Here is a 22,869-nt window from a genome sequence, read left to right on the forward strand (position 1 = left end):
ACCAAGGCGTCAATCATAAACCATACGCCGTATAAAAAGGAGCACAATAACCGTAAGAAAAACGCCGAATAAAACAACAAAATAAAACATATAAACGACACATCGAGCAAAAAAACCTTAGTATTGTACTTTAGATAGAAAGATTTTGTTTCGCGTAACCTGGAAAACTTATAAACGAGTATTTCACGAATACGAAGTAATATAATGTTTTATTTTTTTTTTAATTCTTTGTAGCTTTTCAGAATACATGTATTGGTATCCTGTACGACATAAGAAAAGCCTTTAATGATTCTGATGATGATAAAAAGTTTCAAAGAGTTACTACAGACTTCAAAAAGAGAGCAAAACGTATTTTTGATACCAATAAGTAAGCATGATTTTTTTTCGTGTCCACAATGGATGCTTATCTTTTAAAGGAAGGGAATATTTTAAGTTAAAAATATATATGTCTTGAAATTGACAAAACCGAAGTAATGTAAATTTTGACACAGCATAGATCTATCGTATAGTAATTTTATAATATCAAGTATACTGTCTCATCACCATATTTAAACGATCAAATTCCTTATTTGTTCTGAAAAAGCAAATATCTTTTTATACAATGTAATGTGTAACCGTTCGGTCAGAGGGTGTTTAGAGGGAAAATATTCACTAATTTAAAAACAATTAGTTGAAAGATTCATTGATAAAATAATCAAAAGATTAAATTCCTATCGATATATACCATATGTAAACAGACGCACGCCAATATTTCTTTTTTATTTTGTCATAAATAAAGCGAGAAATTCTTTATTATACTACAATGTGAATATGTGTATTCGATGTGAGTGTATAACTGCAAAGTTCATGAGATTGGACAACATTCGATGTAATATCACTTAATCAGAACTTCCATCTATGACATTTCATAAAAGAAAGAATTATTACTTTTGTCGTGTTTCAGACTAACAAAGAACAAGGCGACTTTTGAAATAAAAGATGTTTTGAACATTTCCAAAAATAAGTTGAGGAAAAGTAAAATCACAAAAAATACTGAAACTCCGAGGAAAATTCAAAAAGGAAAGTCCCTTGAGGGTGGCATTCAAAACCGAAAAATTTGCAAAATCGCTGTGAAACTCCAAACAAATACATGTCTTACTATAAATTACCTCGGAATTATAAATATTTTAAATGATGCAAAGGAAAATGTTCAACTTTATCGAAATCAAATTATATAAAGCTTATAAAACCCAAGCAAAATTTAACATGAAAAAAAATTAAAACCACGACGATTCAAGGTGTCGTATCTGTACCAGAGATAACTTTAACAACCGTGAAAAAAGTAAAATCACAAAAATACTGAACTTAGAGGAAGATCAATTGGGAAAGTCCATAATCACATGGCAAAATCAAATAACAAAACGCATCAAAAACGAATGGACAAGAACTGTCATATTCCTGACTTGGTACAGGCATTTTCAAATGTAGAAAATGGTGGATTAAACCTGAAACGTATACACTAAACACTAAACGCAGTGCACATGATTCCGGTTAGTTAGAATTAAACAAATTTGATTTCGAGTGTACAGAAGATGTACCGGTGTCTGTTAACAGGTAATAGTCTTTCTAAACAGATGTTTATTTTTTGGTTATATTGAAAATCCTTTCTTTGGAGCCACAAAAATAGAATGTTAGCTTACAATTATTTATCGATACGTTGTGTTACAATTGATGACACTCATTGAAAGAAAAGTTGATTCATTTAGGATATGATCAAAATTGATGTGGAAATAGGCTTTTCTACCTACGAAGGATCGATTGACTCAGTCATAATGTTAAATATTATTTTTAGAGTAGCGTACACTTTAGTGTATCATTCGAAAGTAGTTAATATCTAACGAAAATATATTAAACTATCAAATCAATGTAAAGATAGCGTATAACATAACGTATGTCTGATATCAAGATATCAAAAAAATGGGTCAATTACAAATGACGAGATAGCATTGCGTGAAATATCTAGAATTATAGACTATAATACAGTTATTTGTAAATGTAAAACCTAGTGCCAATGTCAATTTGAGATTCAAATTTAAAATAGAAATAAAGATAAATATTTAGACTTTTTTATCACTTTATTGCAGATAAACAAAATATCAGATGCTTCGCCGTCATTTCAATGTGTGTGCATGTTAAAATTAACAGAAGAATGATACACACATTAACAACTTTGCGTGCTAACATGACAGTCGTGTGTAATGTACAAGGATCTTCTAACAGACAAGATGGTTTGTTATCTCATCGGAAGATTTCACCAAAGCAGTTACTACAGCTTTAACAGAACACATATACACACTACTAACTTTCCCATTGTAGACATTGTAGATCCTTATTACATATCAGTTCTTTGTTTTTTCCCTATATCATTATTAACGTGCGACTTCTTGTTCTCTTTTCTATCACCATAAATTCCCATGACAGTTTGTTTCGAATATTTTGCAGTATAGGGAATACACTATGTTGCTTTACATTCGGGTTTGTTCAGACTTTGAACGGCCGAAAATAAAGGTGGGTCTAATTTTAAAATCCTACGTGAAGTTTTTGTTTGATAATCATCTAAATGATTATAATCCTGGTACCTTTGATAACTACTGACAACAATATTTTGAAAAAATAAGGCTAAATTTCCACGCGTCAGTATATACAGCATTTAAAACAATTTTAAATGGGTTCCAGAAGGGAAACGGTTGTATCTTTAAGACTCGAAAGGAAATAAAGTCGATTATATATGGATCGACAGGGTTAAATTCATTTATTGGGGTTATTTTTAAATCACACAAGAGGTTCATGAGTTTAATGTTCCACATTGTTACTTGTCTACTATAGTCCTTAATGTTGTTGGTTTTTAATATATAAATTAAACAGTGAAATCGGCAGGATACTATGGAGGATACTATTTTGATAGTGTAATAGACAACATGTAAATATTCATATTTAATATAACTGTTTGGTGCATTTTCAGCCTTATTTTTTTCTCATATATATATAGTATTGATCGTTTATTAATCTTTTGTGTTTTATTGTTAAGCTATTTGTCTTCGTTATTATGTCTATTACATATATTGAAACATTTATGCAGCTTAGTTTGCTACGTTAGACATCAGAGATATTCCCATATGTGTTACTGCTTAGCAATTTGCATTAATATTAATACCACAGACAAAAAATTATATTTTTCTCTGTTGTGATTATCTTTAGTGTTGTTTCTTTTAAATGGTACAATTGTTCCTTCGTTGATATTAACGTTACTAGTATTTGCTATTTTTTTTACTTAATAAAACATTAAAATGTTATAGATAGTTATCATTTTTATATTTGAGAAATATAATGTGAACTTTAGATTCTAAACAGTCTGATGCCTTTATTATCTTAAATATAAATAATAACATACGCTATAAAATTTATCGCCGTGGGATATCATACGGCATGTTGTTGATAGTAAACAAGAAGGTAAAAGTATGAATGAGTTTGTCATTGACAACATATTTGTTGAATTTGGAAACAAACTTTTTCAGCAAGTTGTCGGCATTCCTATATATGGGAACGAACTGTACGCCTCTCCTTGTCGATATCTTCAATTTTTCATATAAGTCAGAGTTTCTTCACACAATTGTCAAAAACCAAAAATTTAAGAATTCTGATCATTTAATGTCACATTCTGATATATTGAGGATGTTCTTTCCGTTAACAGTTCAAACTTTTCTGATTGGGTTCTATAGGTATATCCTGCAGAACTAGAAATTGGGAAAAACAACTGACGCGGCTTCAACCGCCTCATTTTGGACTTGTACCTCGAAATTTACAATAGCGGTCATCTCAATACCATAATCTATTTGTGAGACGATTTTCATTTTGCACTAATAAATTTTCCCCACCTTAGCAGCAATATACCAACTTCACCTGCGTGTGGGATATATATTTCCCAACTCATTCGATATTCAAGAGCTTGCAGCTGCTACTGTAGATTGGCGTATGCATTGGGATAAACATGTGTATGTAGGTTTCGTCATGAAAAGTTTTGTGCAGTCAAAAGTACAGAAATTAGAGTGCACATCTACTAACAAGGCAATGCAATAGGTATGAACTACATGCAATAGCGCAGACTCTAAAAACGTAGGATTCAGGCAAATCATGTCACGTCCAAGAAAGTAATGAAATCTTGATCTTGAAACATATGTAGCAGGTATCAATTATAATGTTCTTATTATTTCGATACTCACTTAGTCGCAGTATTTGTAATAATAAAACTATATATATATATATATATATATATATATATATATATGCGCAAATTTCTTGAATTTTACAGTTTTCTCATGTTAATTACAGGTACCTTTATAGTCACCATGAGTATCTATATATAGATGTGATGTGTCATTTTTTTTGTTGTTCCGATGCTTGGCTGTCTCAATGATATATTACTCACATCTTTTGTTTTTCTTGTGTTTATTATTCTTGTCGTAAGAGTCATCTCGAATTTTTATGGGTATTTTGGTTGTTTATGTCTTACTGATATATTACCCACATCTTTTTTATTCAGGAATTTATTGCCTTGCAATAAAAGTCACCACAAACAGTTATGTGGCTTTTGGTTAGTTGTGTCGTTAGTTTTCTCCTCTTTGATTCATTGCCCTCGTATTTAAATATCACCCACATCCCTTGGTAGTTATTGATGATTTAATACCCTGCCTTTATATTCACAACGAATATATATGTATCCTATGGTGTTTGATGACTCATTTGTATATAACTGGTACCCTCATATATCTGGTATTCATATAACTTTACGCTTGCTCTAGAAAAACACAATCAATATCTTTGTTTCTAGTAATTGTTTTATTTCTGTGCATTTTGTTGATCTGATGATTTCTGCCGTTTCAAACTGGTTTTTTTCTCAATTTTTACTTGTTTTTTGTTTATTGTTGTTGAATTTCTAAACAATTTCCCCAAAATAGGATAGAATTAGGATAGAGACTGAAAACTAAGGACACAACTAAAGGACTCACAACTCTTCGTTGTGACTCTAAAGGGACAAGGTAAAACAAAAGCATTAATTACAAGAGACTGATTAATGTTTTTTTCATGGAGAGCCTACCTTAACATAAAGATCATAATCCATACGTCAATCTATACATGTCACCCCGCCTAGTATACATATCCCACTGCAGACTCATTATAGTTGACTTATTGGCATTCATACCACATCTCTTACCAACTGACGGTAAAATCCTTGCGTAAAGTCGATGAAATAAATATGTATCCAGTAACATATATGCCAGGAATATTTTTCTAACACGATTAAAGCAGGTATCAGTACGATACCAACTTCTTAGATCACATTTATGCGTGTGTCTAAGATCCGGGTACCATACAACAAGCGGTCAATGAAGAAAATAGATTTGTCTTGTTAATACACCCTCTTCTAACTTCTTCTTACCAAATTCCAATTTTGGGGTTGCTTATGTCACGCCGTCTATGGCGGGAATGGATATATTGCAATAACTATAAGAACGCCAGGTGACAATAAACTCCTCTTCTTAAATCAAATTAAATGTGCTGGTCTAAACTAAATTCATTTTCTTAGTTTTCGTATGACAAGTGGTCAATGGCTGGATAGAATAGTGCATTATCTGAAAAAGGCCCTTTAAATACACCCTCTTTTAAAATCGTATCCAATGCGCTGGTCTAAGTTATATCTATTTGTATTTTGTTTTTATGACAAGCTGTCAATGGCGGAAAAGGATAGTGCAAAAACTAAAACAAGGTTCTTCAAAAAATTAATGTAATGCACTAGTCTAAACGACATCATTATTTTTCTTTTGACAAGCGATTAAAGGAGTAAATGGATAGTGCAATTGCTAAAAGCACGTCATGTTAAAGCACCCTCCTCCTAAGATCGAATTTAAGATGCTGGTCTACGCAGCACATTCATTTTTCGGTTTTCAAATGAGAATCGGTCGTTTGCTGGAATGCATAGTGCAAAAACAAAAAGTGTCATGCTATGCACAATTCCATATATGACAGAACATGACCTACTCAAAGATAAAAAATATATCATTCATGTTAAAAGTTGCTATATGATATAGAAAAAGACAAAGGTAACAACATACTTTATTTTGAAAGACTCTATAAAAGAATGAATTTGATAGAAAAATATATTCTAGTATGCAACGAATATAAATAATCTACAAGGAGATCATCTAGGACGGACAACAGTATAATCTAAGATGATATCAACACCTTCAATAATAAAAGAACGATTCTAAAATAGCATATAAGACCACTTTACGATATAGAATGATAAAAAAAAATATAATGCCAGAAGTGACATCATATATAATAAGATGGTAAAATTTGTTTCCTTAAATAAGAATTAAATATGATTATCTACAATATTCTGAATTCCTATGTGTTTGTGTCTTTTTTTAAGAAAAAAACATTACACCAAATAAAATTAACATTAATGAACAAATATTGTTTTAAGTGCTGAATTTCAAAAACACTTACATAAAAGAAAATCACAACAGATAAAACTGAAATGACTAGATAATTTATTAATATACTGTAGATCGATAATCAGCAGAACAGCAGTAACAAGTTAGGAAATAAATATGTTTCCTAGGTTATATAACAAGAGTCAGCAAAAATAACGATTATAACATCTTTTAAAAAACTTAACATTACTTAACGATCAACACTAGTTAAATGGTACAAGACAATACGGACGATTTCAAATAAAGCTTATATACACCAGTAAGCATTTTCTCTACCATGATATCACAGTTTCTGCTTCATCAGTATCTACGCGAAAAATGTATTAAAGACTTGAATTTATCGCTTTAATAGAATCAATGTTCCTGCTATACGACTTCTCTCATTGAAATCTGCGAATAAGTTCGTTCATGGGGTGGCATGACCTTTTTGGGACGTCGGGATCTGGTGTTTTTAAGCTCGGGTTTTCGATATTGTGATTTAAATTTCTTTTAATTCGGGACTTCTGGATTTCATGTTTTTTTTTAGCCCGCGATTTCTGGATATGGACCCCTCCTACACCCCCTTTCCGCCCGTTCATAGTTCATATAATTAAAGCATGTGATGTTTCAATAAGGCTAGGTGAAAAGCTCGGTTCTATTTTTTCTTTTCACTACCTTCCTTAAGAAGATCGCTACTATTGTTTTTGGGTTTTTGTCAGATAATCGGAATCCTCTGGTTTTAGCCATTAATTGTCATTTTAATTTTTACCCGCTAACCATTACTTTTCATTTGATGATTTTTTTGATAGTTTTCAAAAAGCCATATTTGAAAATCTTATAAAATCCTTGTTATTTAATTAGATTTAAAAGCCATATTTGAAAATCTTATAAAATCCTTTTTAGTTATATAGTTTTAAAAGCCATATTTGAAAATGTTATGAAATCCCTGTTATTTATGTACTTTTGAAAGCCATATTTGAAAATCTTAGAAAATCCTTGTAATTGTAACATGTTTTATGAAAGGAAAAAGGTGCCAATGTTAAATGTATGAAACATCTACAATGAATCTATTCCCGTATTTTTTGTTAACTTAGATTTTGGAATATATCTTGAAAAAATGGATTATCATTACTGCAAAGATTACTATTAGGAATATGTTTACAGGGACACAGAAGAATTGGTAACAAAATTTGCATTATTGATTGTAAAAAATATCAAATTTATATTATTATTTACAGAATCATATAAAAATCTACATGCACCAGTGTTTAAAAATACATTGCTTGTTATGAACCGTTTTGGTATCGTTTGAAAGCAGTACAACTAGAAACAAAACAACCATTAAAGTGTAAGACCACCATTGATTTTCCCATTTTAATGTTTGTTAAGTTTGCACTTTTCAAAAAATTGGGCAGAATTCATCTTGGTTTTAAATAAAGAAATACTTGCCATGAGTGAAGTTTTATCCTGTCCAAGACTATAGAAGAAAAATCATATAACATTTCATTGCATATAATAAAATAACCATCACTGGAAGTTAACCAATCAAAATTTTCCCCTTATCTAACCTGTGTATAAGCTTCAGTAACCATGTAACTTCCAAAATATTCTATAGAAACCTCAGATAAAACAAAAAATGGTGCTGTGAAATACCCAAGATGTATGTTTATGACCCAGAAATGTACAGCAATGAAATGTGGGATTAATTACCCACAACTGTTAAATTCAAGGGAATATCTTTTTTCGACATATTTCCGTATGAAACTGTTTGTGACGTACCATAATTTGGTGGTATTACACCTAAACTGAAAACATATTAGATATGCAATGTACTTAAACATGAATAAATTGACTAAAACAATATCTATAGAAACACAAGATGGCCTAAAGTACTAGTTATTACAAAGTCAATAAACAAGAAGATTTTCAAAGACTATATTAAAAAGATGTTGTATGATTGCCAACGAAACAACTCTCCACAAGAGACCAAATGTAGGCTTTTTTGTATCCAATTCCTACATTTATTTTTTATCAACACGAAAAAAGTCAATAGAATATAACGATTAAAACAAAATGTCTCACACAAATTCTATTTGTGTTGTCGTCAGTATAAACGAAGAACAAATGGCGACGTGGCGTGTACTCTAACAAAACTGTGACCCAATGACAATAAAAAAAAATTGAGATCTACATACAGTCTTTACAATTGAGATCTCATTAATACACTTTATTAATAACAAAATTAATCGGAATTGAATAATTTTCATTTTTATATTTAATCATAATATTTAAGTTTAGTTAAGTCTTTAATTATTTTGTGTGTTAACACTTTGTTGACGAATGTTCATAGAATTGTATTCCAAATGTTTGTCCTTGATTAGTATCATTACAGCTTATGCAAGTCGAATTGCAGATTCTTATATACATATATAGATTGTAACCCTAGACTCAATTTAAAAAAAAAGAATTTTCAATATTTAAACTAAACAAATTATTAATATAAATAAGAGAACGTTTTAATAGCTACGAGAGAAAAAATAACATATCCATAAAGCAAACATCCAAGGAATCTTTCTTTAGAAGCATTATCTTTCACACGATTTAATTATAGTATAAAACCGCAAGTCCTAAATTGTGTTAAGCAAACTAAGAAAGATCGTTGTAAAAGTACATTCAAGGCTGTCATTTAAAACATATTGTATATGGTTGATACATGTAACTTCCTGTTGTTAAGTTCAACCTGCACATTGCAACCACGACAGAGCATCTGATATTTAATTTACCTGCAAAAAAAACAGTATAATTTAAAACATCATCATTATTTAACTTAGGGGGCAAACCATTTAACTTCAAAGGGGGAGGGGTATGTATTTTTGTCGGAGTCAGAAATTGTTTTGTTTAGTTTCGACGCTATCAATCATTTTTTTTTCTCCAAAATTTAACACTATAAGGTATGAAGAAAATCGGGATTCAAAATATTTTTTTAGTTTTTAGAGGTCTGCTTGGCCACACTATTTTTTATTTCATAAAATTGGTGACGAGAATATTTCTTCAGTATAAAAACATAACACCCTCGCCCTTCCCTATTTTTAGTGAACTGGTCGTACAAAATGATCAATACGTTGGGGTTTTTTTTTGGATTTTTTATTGTTTATATTGCAATTGACTACTGACAGTCTGTTAGGTAGATTTATTGGAAATTTTAATTTAACAATGTTTTATTTAACAACTCTGCACAACTAACAATACTAAACGAGGGAGATCTTCAACGATATAAATATAATACCGCATCAAAGGCTGTATTACTCGTACTATGGTTTACCTTTGGTGTCCCCATCGTAAATAAAATCCCATATCCTTTCAACGATTGTGGATAATATTTACACAATACTGGAGGCCATACCTTTTTGAAACCAAATGATTCTCTATTCAAAAACGTTTAATACACTGATTCACTCAAAAGCATGTTCAGATTACAAAAACATATCTTACTTTTTCTTATTAAACATACTTTTTGTCTGCAACCAGTTTTGCTCTTTTTTCAAAGTCAATAATAGCAGGTGGTAAGGGTTTACCATCATCTGAATATTGATCAAAAGCATCATTTATGCCTTTTCGAAGGTCGTACAGGAAACCTATAGGTTTGTTCTGTAAAGCTGTAAAAAAAATGAAAACATTTAAACAATTGAACAAAGTAATGCATCAACTGTATTCCTAGTTGCTTGAGTTCAAACCCTGTACGAGGTTGGTGTGTTTAATTCCAATCTTAATTCACTAGGAATGCCAGTTTTCCTGTCGAAGGCTAGTGGTTTTCTAAGGGCACTTCGGCTACCTATAATAAAACCAGGCCGCTTATCAAGATGATTATGATCATTTGGTTTAATTTTGAGCTTACCTTCTTGGAAAATATAAGAGAACAAGGTGCGCGTGCGCTTACTGTTGATACTGTATACTATCTGTGTAATTATTTTATAATTTATAACAAAGACGTGAATAAATGTTGGAAAATGAACTTACGTTGCTGCTTGGATTTTTTCGAATTTTCTGACTTCCGAACGAACAGATTCTTAAATTTATTCATCAAGTATTCAACCAATTCTTCCTCTCTACTTCTCTTAGTCATGGCATGCACTGCATTGATACTTTCACCAAGGATGGCCAGAAACATTGTCAGGAGCGTGTATACTAACAACAGAATGAACGTAAAGAAATAAAATTGTGCCATAATTGGATCCTTCTCATTTATTTCTGTAAATTTACTCTTTCCTATCATGCTGATGAATAATGTTCCAATAGATTCAAATATATCACTATAGGATTCAATGTCTTTTCCAAACAGTAAATATCCTAGTGCGGCATAACAGAGGAAAACATATAGAAAGAAAATACCAAACCAGAATAAATCCTTTGCACAATTATCGAAAACTCTGAAAACTTGACCAACTCGTTTATCATACCCAAGAATACCGACTAACCTCAATGTTGCCAAGAACACCAAAGAAGCAAGTAACAAATTAAAAAGCAAATCCCATATTGCAATATGCTGGAAATTTATAAATTGTTTTGGATCTTCTTTGAATCTGTCCATGGTTTTTGATGCAAGAAGATGGCGTCCAGCATACATTGCAATGCAAACAAAGCTTAGAGATATGCAACAACAGTCAAGCACGTTCCAGACACTTTTGAAAAACAGTTTCTTCTGCTTAACAAGACCATATACGACCTTTATTATCAAAGCGACCAGAAATATTAGGAAAATAACCTCGCATATAAGTGTGTAGATACCATTCGTACCCAAATGAAAATAAATTCGGAATGGATAAATAGAATACGAGGTAACTATTCCACCTGTTTCGGGAAATTCCGCCAAAAACATACTGTATGCAAATAGGTTGAGATCTGGTGTGTATAAGTTACATTCTAGGAAAACAGCTCGTGTATTTCTGTCAATCCATAAATAGTCCGTTAATTCGTTTAATGTTCTGTTTGAAAAATCATAGTTTACATCCAGTTCCGTAATATATCCGCCTCCTCCATATGTCCTATAACGTCCAGGTATAGGAATACCCCAAATATCAAGTGCACTCGTGAATTTCCATCCAGCGTACGAAAATGAACGTGCCTCTTCTTCTTTATCACATTTACCACTTTTCCACCTAAAACAGAAATCTTTGTCTTCTTCAGTAGGTATGGAGTATTTCGGTCCAGTGCGAGTTTCACCAAAAAATGGGAGATCTTCGGATGCTGCAAAATAAAATAAAAATAAGAAATAGGGTTTGCTTCAGGCAGACATTTTACAATTTCGGTATTATTTTTTTGATTTAGTTACTTTAGTATTTGTTAATAAATTAACGGAATTTATGTTTACGTAAAAACAAATGTACGTCATATAATTGTATGAATTTCATCTGAACATAAAAAAAATGTTGCCCGATGAAATGTAAATTACATGTACATGAGCTTATCGATGATTCATTTAAACAGCAGAATACTACTGCTGCCTTTAGCCATTCCAGTGAATATTAAATCTCTGTTGATTTGTTTGTTTCGAAGGAGGAAAGCATAAAATAAAATAAAAATGATTGCGCTTACATTCCTTGATTCGTAGTTGTCTCAGTCGTGGTGGTCCCACTCTAAAACTTGTCAAGTCGTGGAAATATTGTCTGAGTCTCCAATGTAATCGTTCTCCTGTATAATCAGTTTCAGGGTATAACTCCGGAAATGCTGTATCTCGTAGCCACCTTACATAATCAATGACGCGCGTTATCTAAAATATAAATTATTGTATATTAATTCATTTATTTATTTATTTACTCTTTGACTACGTATTTATTTATTAGAAATAAGATATGGAGATGTGGTGTGATTGCCAATATCACTGTCCAAGAGTTTAAAATACAATGGTGAATGTTTGCGCAAGGCCTACAACAATAGGCAAACACAAAACGTAAAATCACCTTTACAAGTCTTCATCATTAGATTAGAAACAATTTCAAAGGAAAACAAAAGGCCTGTTTTATGACAAAAATAACAAAAAACAGCTATAACAGAGTCTGTCAAACAGAAAGCAACTAACGATAACAACTAAATAGCAAGGTTAAGTATATGCACTAATAGAATATGTATCGCGGTTAAACATGTTTTATAGCGCTCAACCCTCCCCAAAACTAGGTCAGTGATGTTACAGCTAAACAAACGAATAAGCTGTGAAAATCAGTTGTTAAAATAAAAAGCTTGACCTATTGGCACAAAAGAAACACAAACACATAAGACACAACGGCTGAGAGTACCAAGTGTACTCGTAGTTGGCAAAAGTTAGTTCAAATCAAATAACAACTAATAGATAAGTCATGTTCCAAAATACTTAACAGTTCTAGGGGAGTTGTTAAAGTAAGTTTCATGTTCATTTCATTTACCATTTAAAAACAAATGTTTTTTTAAACTTCAAGCTTTTAATTTACTTCATGTAAACTTTTGATTGTAAATTTACGCTACTATAGTTTATGTATGTTCAAATCCCACATACATCGCTTTAAATGTAGATAAGACAAATTAAGGTAGCATTGTACAAAAAGATTGAACTCCAGATGCAGCGTTTTGGGGAGCTTCGGTAGAGTAAGAGTCTTCTGCTTTGCATGCATAGCCTAATTAGTGTCAGTAAAGATGTCACAAAAGCGGGCGATAGGCGAAGGTACAGTATAAACAACTTCTAGATTCAAAAATTGTGCGATCACAAAAACATATTGCTAGAAAGCCTCACCGTAACGATTAACCAATCGTGATAGTGACCTCAAAACATTTGATGTGGATTTCAGTCATTCGTCCAAATAATTCTATTGGAATAGCTTTTGTATAAGGAGTACATAAAATCATATGAATAGAGTCCGTATAGTGTGTGCGTTATGCTTTAAATGAGATCTATAAACACGATACAATGGGGTAGAGTTTGTTTTTTTACTGCTTAGAAACGGGAAGTTGGGTATCAAAAAGTTGAAACAACTGTCTTTTCATATATTCTAGTTTGAAGTCTTCCATTTGTATCAATATCGTGGAAAATATCAAGATATTCAGAGGAGACCTTCTAGTTTCGGTATAATCTTTATCTTATAATTGAAGAATTAAATCAGAACAACCGATGTTTTGAGCAAAAGGTTATAATAAAACTACCGATTTATAATATAAGGCATATTCGAAAACAAGGAAATCCATAAAAACCTGACTGAATCCAGACGCTAGGCTGCATCAATCATTGGAACAAATTGAAAATGAAATGTAATATTCCTCACTTGATACGGGAATTTCCGAAATTATATGGTGTTATAAACCGAACCTTGTTTTATAGCTGATAACACCTCCCACTAGAATGATAATTAATCTTGCTCTTATAGTGTTTCGCGATTGTTCCGAAATGAGACTTTCATACATAGTTAACATAATAAACCTTACCTGGTCAAATTTTACTAATGTTTTATTCTGCGGCGTCAGTAGCTTTGTAGCTATGTTTTGATGAAAGTTATACGATCTATTATCTCTGTTGCTGTAACTTATACTATATATAATCCATAAACAGAAACAGGTAATGAGGACTTGTTTGATACTCTCCATCATTTTCAATTCTTTTTGTCTCTCTTGTCGCGCTTTTTTCAAGGATGAATGATCAAGTGGCGGTGCCGGAAGTCGTATGCCTACAGAAAGTAGAAATTGAATTATATCACAGGTATAACAAGGGTCAATTTTCAAGAGTTACCATGTTTTAAAGAGAGTCTTGATTACTGCTTGATAATCAAATATAGAAGGATTAACACCCTTCAAATATTAGGAATAGTCAGTCATCTTGACTTTAAGAATTACATATTGAAAACAAATTTAGAAATCTTATTGTTAATGATTTTATATTAATTTTGTAATGATTTTTCTGTCATTCCTGTATGTTGTACCTTATGGTATATACAACGGATGCCACACGTAGAGTATGATCTGCTTACCCTTGCTAATTGAGATTAAACCCTGAATTTTGTATGTTGTTCGTGTTGTTAAGTCTTTTGTTTTCTATGTTGTGTTTTGTGTAGAGTTGTTTGTCTTTTTGTCTGTTTATTGTTTTTAGCCATGATGTCAACAGCTTATTTCGAATTGTGAATGTCGATTTGGTATTTGTCGCCCTTCTTATATAATCAATCTTTCTTTGAATTTTCAAACGATACAAAGATGAAAACTGTAGGAGATGATTACACTTATCAATTTAAAAAGAACATTTCAGAAACATTTACCTAGTACCTTATTATTAGAAAAGGGATAAAACCTCAAACAGTTTGATATTTGACAGTGTCCATTTCAAAATGTTTACTTTATTTTACCATTCTATAATATATACCACGTCAAGTGCAATACGGACATAAGTGGTAAAACGGTATTGGTTCTGACTTGTTATCAGGGAGTGTTTCAAATTGACAAATTTACGTTCACTGTGTTACCACTCCAACTAAAGCTAAAAGTTATTGTTATGATATTATAATTATTGTATTTATTTATGTTGGCCTGATTTGTGTTGTGTGGCCTGATAGTTGTTTACAGAATAATCTTAGAACTGTGCAATTTAGAAATCACTGGGACAATCACAGAATGATTGGAACCTTCCATTTGACTTACATAATGATTCCAGAATGATCCTAATAAAAGATGCGCTATATGAACTTCTACATTTTACTATAAACTTCCGTTGTAACTTTCTAGGATGTTCCATTATAGAATGTTCTAGAATTTTCCATGACAACTATATATATACAGACACTAAAGTCAAACACACACTTAGACTTAGACATCGATAGACATTAGTATTCATAGCATTTGGATTGACACTTTTATTCTACAAACAACATCATACTGGATTGTGACCTCAGTAGTGAACGTAATATTCAGATTGGATTCCGAAAGATTACCGGATACAGATACAGATAAAAGATTGGACTCATATTTTGACGGTTAAGTTGACAGTAATATTTGTGTAATACTTCTTGTAAACTTTTGTATAATAAATATTGTTAAATTTTATTATTGATTTGTGTCTTTTGTTGGCTACAATTTAAAGGTAATTTCTGGCCGTAATATTATATATTTTACTAACTCAAAACCACGTCAAAACCACATCAAATCTTCAAATTGCCTTGTTAAAACATAACGCAAATTTAGTACTATATATGTGTTATTATCATTATAATAGTTTTTGCAATTATAAAGGTTTATAAATTTTCAAAAAAGGCTATAAACATATTTTTACTTACCTGTTTCGTATCCAAATTTTTGCTTGTAGTTCTTCAGAATGTATGACCTTTCAAGTCCTGTAGGTTTGAATTTGTTGGTTTGTTTTATTAACATTGCAAATACTGCAGACATACATAGGACCTATTTGATAAAAAAAAGTGATATTTTTTTTACTTGTTTTTCTCAATAAAGACAGTATATTTGATTAAATACTAGTGTAATGATGCATTTTATCTATGGCTGATTGTTTGGTAATTTTATGGAGGTTTAAACTGCCTCTGACAAAATGGACTTCATTTTTTATATAAATAAGTCCATTAGTTTTTCGTTTGAATTGTTTTACATTGTCATTTCGGGGCCTTTTATAGCTGACTATGCGGTATGGGTTTTGCTCATTGTTGAAGGCCGTACGGTGACCTATAGATGTTAATGTCTTTGCATTTTGGTCTCTTGTGGAGAGTTGTCTCTTTGGCAATCATGCCACAGCTTCTTTTTTATATTCAAACTGGATTGTCTTGTCTTTTTGGGAATATTTTGATTAACTGACGTCATCGTTTTTTTCATATGTCTTTACCTTCACAATTATTGACTCTGACTGTTCCTAGTGTTAGTTAACACAACAGAGTAAAAACTAATATAGTTGACATTATATTAATGATTAGCCCACTATTTTCGTTTACCAAGTATCTATAATGATAAGATTAGCCTATGAAATTCAGTTTGCCAAATGAGACGATTGATTAATATTTGTGACTGAAAGATATAGTTGATGAACTAATTTATTTACGGTTTAGAATATTTAGAAAAATGAACGCATCGCAAGCACCAATTATGTTAAAACCACACTTTGAAAAAAATACTACCAACTCGACTGAGAACGTTTTAGAGCAAAATAGCACCAGGGAATGAACTGAACGGTACAAATCATTTTATATCACGTTTGCATGATGATTTGGAAAGAAAATTATAGAAATTGCTGTTATGGATGAAATGAATTAAAAGTTACAGGATGATATCTTACTTACCTTCATTGGATCAAGGAGACAAGTTGAGGTGAAGAATGACAGAAAAAATTGTCCTAGCCAGACCTCAGATTTTTTCTTTCCCCATTCGACGCTATATAGAACCAGGAAGAAAGAACATGCGGCTATTCCTGACAGTGCTAAAAACCAAGCTATGTACTGAAACCAATATGGAAATATGGTACCGTCCGTGTTGAAAAGTCCCTTTGCCACAAGAGCTTTCTCTAATTCACGACTTTCTGCCATCATTCTATCCATCCATGAATCCAATACTGGTACTCTATACTTTCGTGATGAGTCTTTGATATTGTAGCTTACATTTTTCCGTGGTTTACTTTTTTTGAATAACAAAATTACTAATATAGTGGTAGGTGTTGAAATACATGCACACATAAAAGCAATGTAAATTGCTCTTAATGAGAATGAAAATGGTCCAACTCGAATATCCGATCCTGCGTTGGTAAACTCGTCCTCTTCGCGGAAATAAATTGCATTTCCTATCATTGTTAAAAATATAAATACAAGAAAACAGGTTAGTCTCTGACATCGTGTATAATGGCTGCTGGTTGGGCGGAAGAATATGGCAATCCACATATGGTTATCAGCAAGGTTTTCTTTCGTGTTAAGGTAAAACATATTTGAGAACGTTGTAACGTTTTCTTTTCCACAAACTGGTAGGACGGCATCTACACTGCTTTCAACCGTATCTAGGCATAGCCATTTACCACACATGAAAACAAACCTGCAATATGAATATCAAATATTGATGAATTTAACTACCTCGTGCATTCTACATATTTATTAACCCGTTTAAATATTACAATAAGCTACATTATTAAGACTGAAAATATCCCCTACAACTATTCAAGGAATATCAGAATTTATCATACAATAAAAAACAAAAACAATAACAATAACGCATTTCCTCATTCTTTGTGTGAGTTTGTAGATTCTTTATTTTACCATATTCGAGAAAAATATTTGTAACTTTTTTTTAGATTTTTTTAAATTGTGTTTTTATACAAAAAGTTAAGTCCGTAAATCACTCATAAAGGTCCTGCAGTATGTAATCAACCATTGATACTTGTTTGCATAGTCAATTCAAAGTTCAACGTTTTATTAAAAAAAATAATCTGTTGAATATATATTTCACCAAATGTCAAATAATGAACATATGTACATGTATATCTAGGACATTCTGAGACAGTCGTTCCTATCAAATGTAAGTTTAAAAGATGGAGATAATACCAAGTGGACAGTAATAGGCCAAAGGCTAATGAAAAACAGAAAATAACATAACCAAAAAGATAATAGATGAGAGACAAGCAACAGTTGAAAAATCACTTGCATATAACTAAAAGTATTCGTATCAAATCTGCATATTTAGATCATCATAGTTCAAACTATTTTGTCTCTTTACTTCTATAAATGCTTGAATGCGATTTTTACGAAAATTAATAAAATTCAAAAACCACTATAACTGTTGCACGAGATGTGAATTCGCGTTTCAAAATCTAATGCATTCTGGGTGATATTTTCAATAGTGTACACCAAAACATTGGAATTGGTTTAAAAAATTCAAAATAATTGTTTCAATTAGGAAGAAAGTTGATGAAAATAAATTTCGTTATAGACAACAATAATACCTTTCCCTCTTCTGTATGTCTTCGACGTCAACACGAGTTAAATACCAAGATGAAGACTCGCCTTCACCGGAGTTGTCATGCCATATGTAGACATAGCTTAAGTCTCCTAGAGGATATGGAGTTGACATCAGAAAATGTACAACGCTTGCAGTTGGTATTTCCTGAAACGTAAATCAAATGTCTAAATATAAGATACAGTTATGTAAATATAAAAGAACATTATTTTTCTTCAAATTTTAATCATAACAATGTTTTATTCAAAATAAATGAATTAAAATTGCAAGGTCTCTTGAATCTTTTGGTATTCTTCGCCTCTCGTTCAAATCTTTTTGAATGTGATATAGAATTTTATATTTCGGTGCATTGGGGAAAAGAAGTGATAAAAAGTAAAATAACAAAAATGCCGAACTCCGAGGAAAATTCTAAACTAAAAGTCCCTAAGCAAATGGCAAAATCAAAATCTTAAACACATCAAACCAATGGAGAACAACTCTCATATATTTTTATGATTAAATGATAATGTCTCATTCTAATTTTTTTTATATTTGTTTCCGTATTCTACTGTTTGTTGACTGTTTTGTAGTTGATAAGTCCATTCAGTCTGGAATTTTTTGAGACAGCACTAACATTATCCATTCTTAATTGAATGTTGGGAAACTTTGAAATGTTATGAAATAGCCTCTGAAGAAAATGAACATTTTTTGTATGTAGTTTACTGATACCTGGTTTTTCTTTTTTTTCTATTAACATTTCACATTACTCTAACAGCATCTATCGCATGCAAGACACACGGTTTCGTGGAACCCTTATGAATGGTTCTATTTTTGTCGTGCAATGTGTCAATGTGTTGACTTTCTCTTAAAGTTCTTCAGAATTCGATTGCAATAGTAAATTTAAAGTAAGTTAATCTTAACATAAAAAAACTGCAGACGCATTAATTTACCCACAACTTATTTTTCTCTGGGAGATTTAGTCTGAGGCGTATTGTATATACACCCCCCTATTGTTGAAAACTGTAGGTCGACATCTCAGTTCGTTGCGTGTCGCTTATTCATTTCATCTTCTTTTATTCATATAATACTATTTCATTTAAACAATACATATCTGGAAACATGAATAACTCCCATAGATTCATAATAATTTCGTGAAAAACAAGCATACAAAACTTGTTGCTGTTTTGTTCAAAATTGGATGATATTTTAAAAGGTTGTCTATTTTGTTTTAGATTAAATGCAATATGAAAATTGTATTAATTACAACTAATTTTATGAAAGACAGGACTGTCACATTACCATCAATCAAATCACAAATCAGTAGATACAGTATGTCATAGGTTTTTTTATCATTCATTATAGTATCTTTAAGCTGAATGCAAATTTAAAAAGGGGCAATAATTCGAAAGCTTTGATAACGTGGTCCAGACTGAGTAATTATCCATAGATATTACTTTTTGCTTGTTCGTTTCAGAGAATTAAACAATCGCCTGACATGAGTGTGTTGGTCATCAACTCAGTAAGCAGTGTTTTGTACTAGCATGAATTTTTACTTAAATTCTCCCTCATAAATTTCAAAAATTTAAAACATTTCTAATCTATCTACATGGCGAAATAAGAGGCAAGTCAAAATGTAGGTTTGGTTTGCTCGCAGTAACTTCTTATTTTCTGTGCGATACAACATTTAATTATGATAATAAGACATTACAAATATATCCCAGCAAATACACATCTAGCTATTCCAAACTAAATCATTATAAATAAATAAAAATAATATACTATGCAGAACGTGTTGTTACTTTGAAGTTACTGTGAGAACCTCGATACAAATTATCCAAGTATCGGACTTATATACCCCACCCGTATTCCCGCCTATGAAATGCTCGTGCAGTACTCACTAAAGACTTATATATAGATACTATCCAACCAGTTCTTCAAACTTGTTTTACAACTTGTTCTACAAACCACAGTTACTAAAGATAGAAATAGATAAGGGAAAACCCCAAATATAACGGAATAGAAATAAATTTAAATTCTCCCTCATAAATTCGTCCGAATTTAAAACATTTCTAATCTATCTACATGGCGAAATAAGAGGCAAGTCAAAATGTAGGTTTGGTTTGCTCGCAGTAACTTCGATGTAACAAAGGAAAAAATAAAAACAAAAATGTTGTATGAGGATTATATACCAAGATTCAGAGAGACAGCCATCTGAGATTTTAAAGTGTCTTTTATATACCCATCTTTAGCTTTATCACAAGCCCATCTACCATGAGCTTTAAGTAAACTATCAGATACGCCTCGATTTGCGCCAGTGGAAGCACCACCGCTTCTTAAACTATGTAGCCCAAACTTGGACTTATCTATACCAATGTCTGTCAAACTCTCTAACAAAATCTCCCTAGCTCTAGTATATGATAATGGATTATTTATACTGCATAATTTATAAACAGCTTTTGATTTTAAGTAAGAAAGCGCCCTAAAAATATATATAATTATCTGAATGCAAATTCAACTGGGCTAAATCGATGTACCTTTTCAACCAAAGAACTGGACATTAATCTGTACCTGTAGCAGCTATAATAACAGAATTGCCCCTTCTATATAAATCAGTTTTACTTTTCTCAATACAAATTTTTATATAACTGTCATAGAATTCAATATTGCTCATCTTGATATTGGCCAATTCGCTATACCTCAAAAACCCAGAAAAACCTAATAGAAATAAAACTACCACTCTCAGTTTCTTAAGATCAGAAGAATCTCCAAATTTCAAAACAATTCTATTTAATATATCAGGCGTAATTGGCTCTTTTTTAATTATAGGTTTGCTTAACAGTCTCCTACCACCTTCGTAAATAAGACCTAGAAATTTATCTGAACAAGGATTATGTTTGAAATGAAAATCATGGAACCATTTAATTGCATAAAAACTAGAATCTAAAATTGCGACACTGGATCCCTGTTGAATAAGTCCACCTAAATACAGCGAAACTGTTGTGATCGTCGCAGGTAAACACTCAAGCGAACATGTATTACACCACTTTTCAAACTTCTTAAAAAAGCACTTGTATTTTTTAATGGTAGCACTGGATCTCGCTGATTCAACGAAAGACGGCAAATCTCGAATGACACTGGCGAATCTCGAATCATTAGTATAGGTCTCAAATTGTTTCCATTGATCTGGAAAATAAATAGTATAATGAATACTAAGCAAAAATTGTTTAATATGAATTTACGTATATATATACATGTAACAAAACAAACATTGCGGCATTTTACCTCGCAATTCATATTTATAAACTGTGGCATTCAACCCTCACAGTATAAAAGTTCATACAGATGTTAAACATCATAACTGCGGCATTCAACCATCGCAGTATCTCAAAATCAATTTCATTCAAAAGTTATACACACATATTATATCTTAACTGCGGCATTCACTCTTCGCAGAAAGAACTATACTATAAATTGAAACGTTTTCTACAGCTAAAACTGTCCAATATACATCACAATGTTAATATCGAGAGAAATCTAGTAGCAATACATATACATTGCTGTTAAAAGGTTTCTGTGCGAATATACTATTTTCTTGCGAACCTTTTGTGAAAAAGTTCATAGGTTTTACATACTCTCTAAAATCTATAACAAAATCTTTAAATTTGTCTGTAAATCTATTGACTAAAATAGGCCAAAACAATGCTGATTTCCATTTTGGTACAACCAATGTACCTCTAGCTCCACATAACCACATATGATTTAAACACTTACTAACTAAATGGACTGGAGGAACTAACCAGTTATTATGGCCAGACCAATCATATGCGAAAGCATCCATCCCCGAGGTATCCGGTGTAAAGTATTTAGAATTAAAAAATTCTACTTTACTATTTTTAGAATCCGCAAAACGATCACATGTGAATGGCCCCCACAATGAACTAAAATACGTAAAAATATGCGCTGAAACGCCCCAATCATCATAATCAAAGATTTTACTTAGATAGTCTGCGTAATAATTCTCATCTCTGGGAATCCATTCAAGTTCTAAGAAAATATCACAAGATAAACAAATGTGGAATATACTTAAAGCGATTTCCTGCAACTTCATTTTCATGCTACTCTTTTTAACAATATGTACAACGTTTTGGTTATCAGTATACAACTTGACAAATTTTCCTGCTAATTCAGACTTAAAACATGAAATATTGTTTTCTACAGTTTTTAGCTCTCTCCATGTAGAACTTTTGTCTCGATCAAGACCATCAAACATAAAATGTACAATTTTGTTATCATTTGAAATAAACCCTGCACCAGCGTACTGACTAGCATCAGTAAATATTACACGCTGAGGCATTCTATTCATAGGTACAATTCGTTTGAAAGACAATGACTCGCACTCAAAATACCAAAACTTTAACTCTTCTTAAATATAATCATT

At 31.6% G+C, this 22,869-nt stretch overlaps 1 protein-coding gene across 1 annotated transcript in view; it reads right to left on the reverse strand.

The window, feature by feature from the left end:
* Positions 1–5,799: 5,799 nt before the first annotated feature.
* Positions 5,800–22,869, reverse strand: part of LOC143045258 (uncharacterized) — an 82,209-nt gene continuing 65,139 nt past the window's right edge. Inside the window, exons 18-25 of the mRNA XM_076217632.1 lie at positions 18,439–18,599; positions 16,796–17,534; positions 15,791–15,911; positions 13,959–14,197; positions 12,105–12,279; positions 10,530–11,756; positions 10,024–10,168; positions 5,800–9,295 (exon numbers count right to left, since the gene is read on the reverse strand). Of these exons, the coding sequence (XP_076073747.1) occupies positions 9,292–9,295; positions 10,024–10,168; positions 10,530–11,756; positions 12,105–12,279; positions 13,959–14,197; positions 15,791–15,911; positions 16,796–17,534; positions 18,439–18,599 (2,811 nt within the window). The 3' untranslated portion in view covers positions 5,800–9,291. The remainder of the gene's footprint in view (positions 9,296–10,023; positions 10,169–10,529; positions 11,757–12,104; positions 12,280–13,958; positions 14,198–15,790; positions 15,912–16,795; positions 17,535–18,438; positions 18,600–22,869) is intronic.

This window comes from Mytilus galloprovincialis, chromosome 9 (genome assembly GCF_965363235.1).
Source record: "Mytilus galloprovincialis chromosome 9, xbMytGall1.hap1.1, whole genome shotgun sequence".
Classification (NCBI taxonomy): Eukaryota; Metazoa; Mollusca; class Bivalvia; order Mytilida; family Mytilidae; genus Mytilus; species Mytilus galloprovincialis.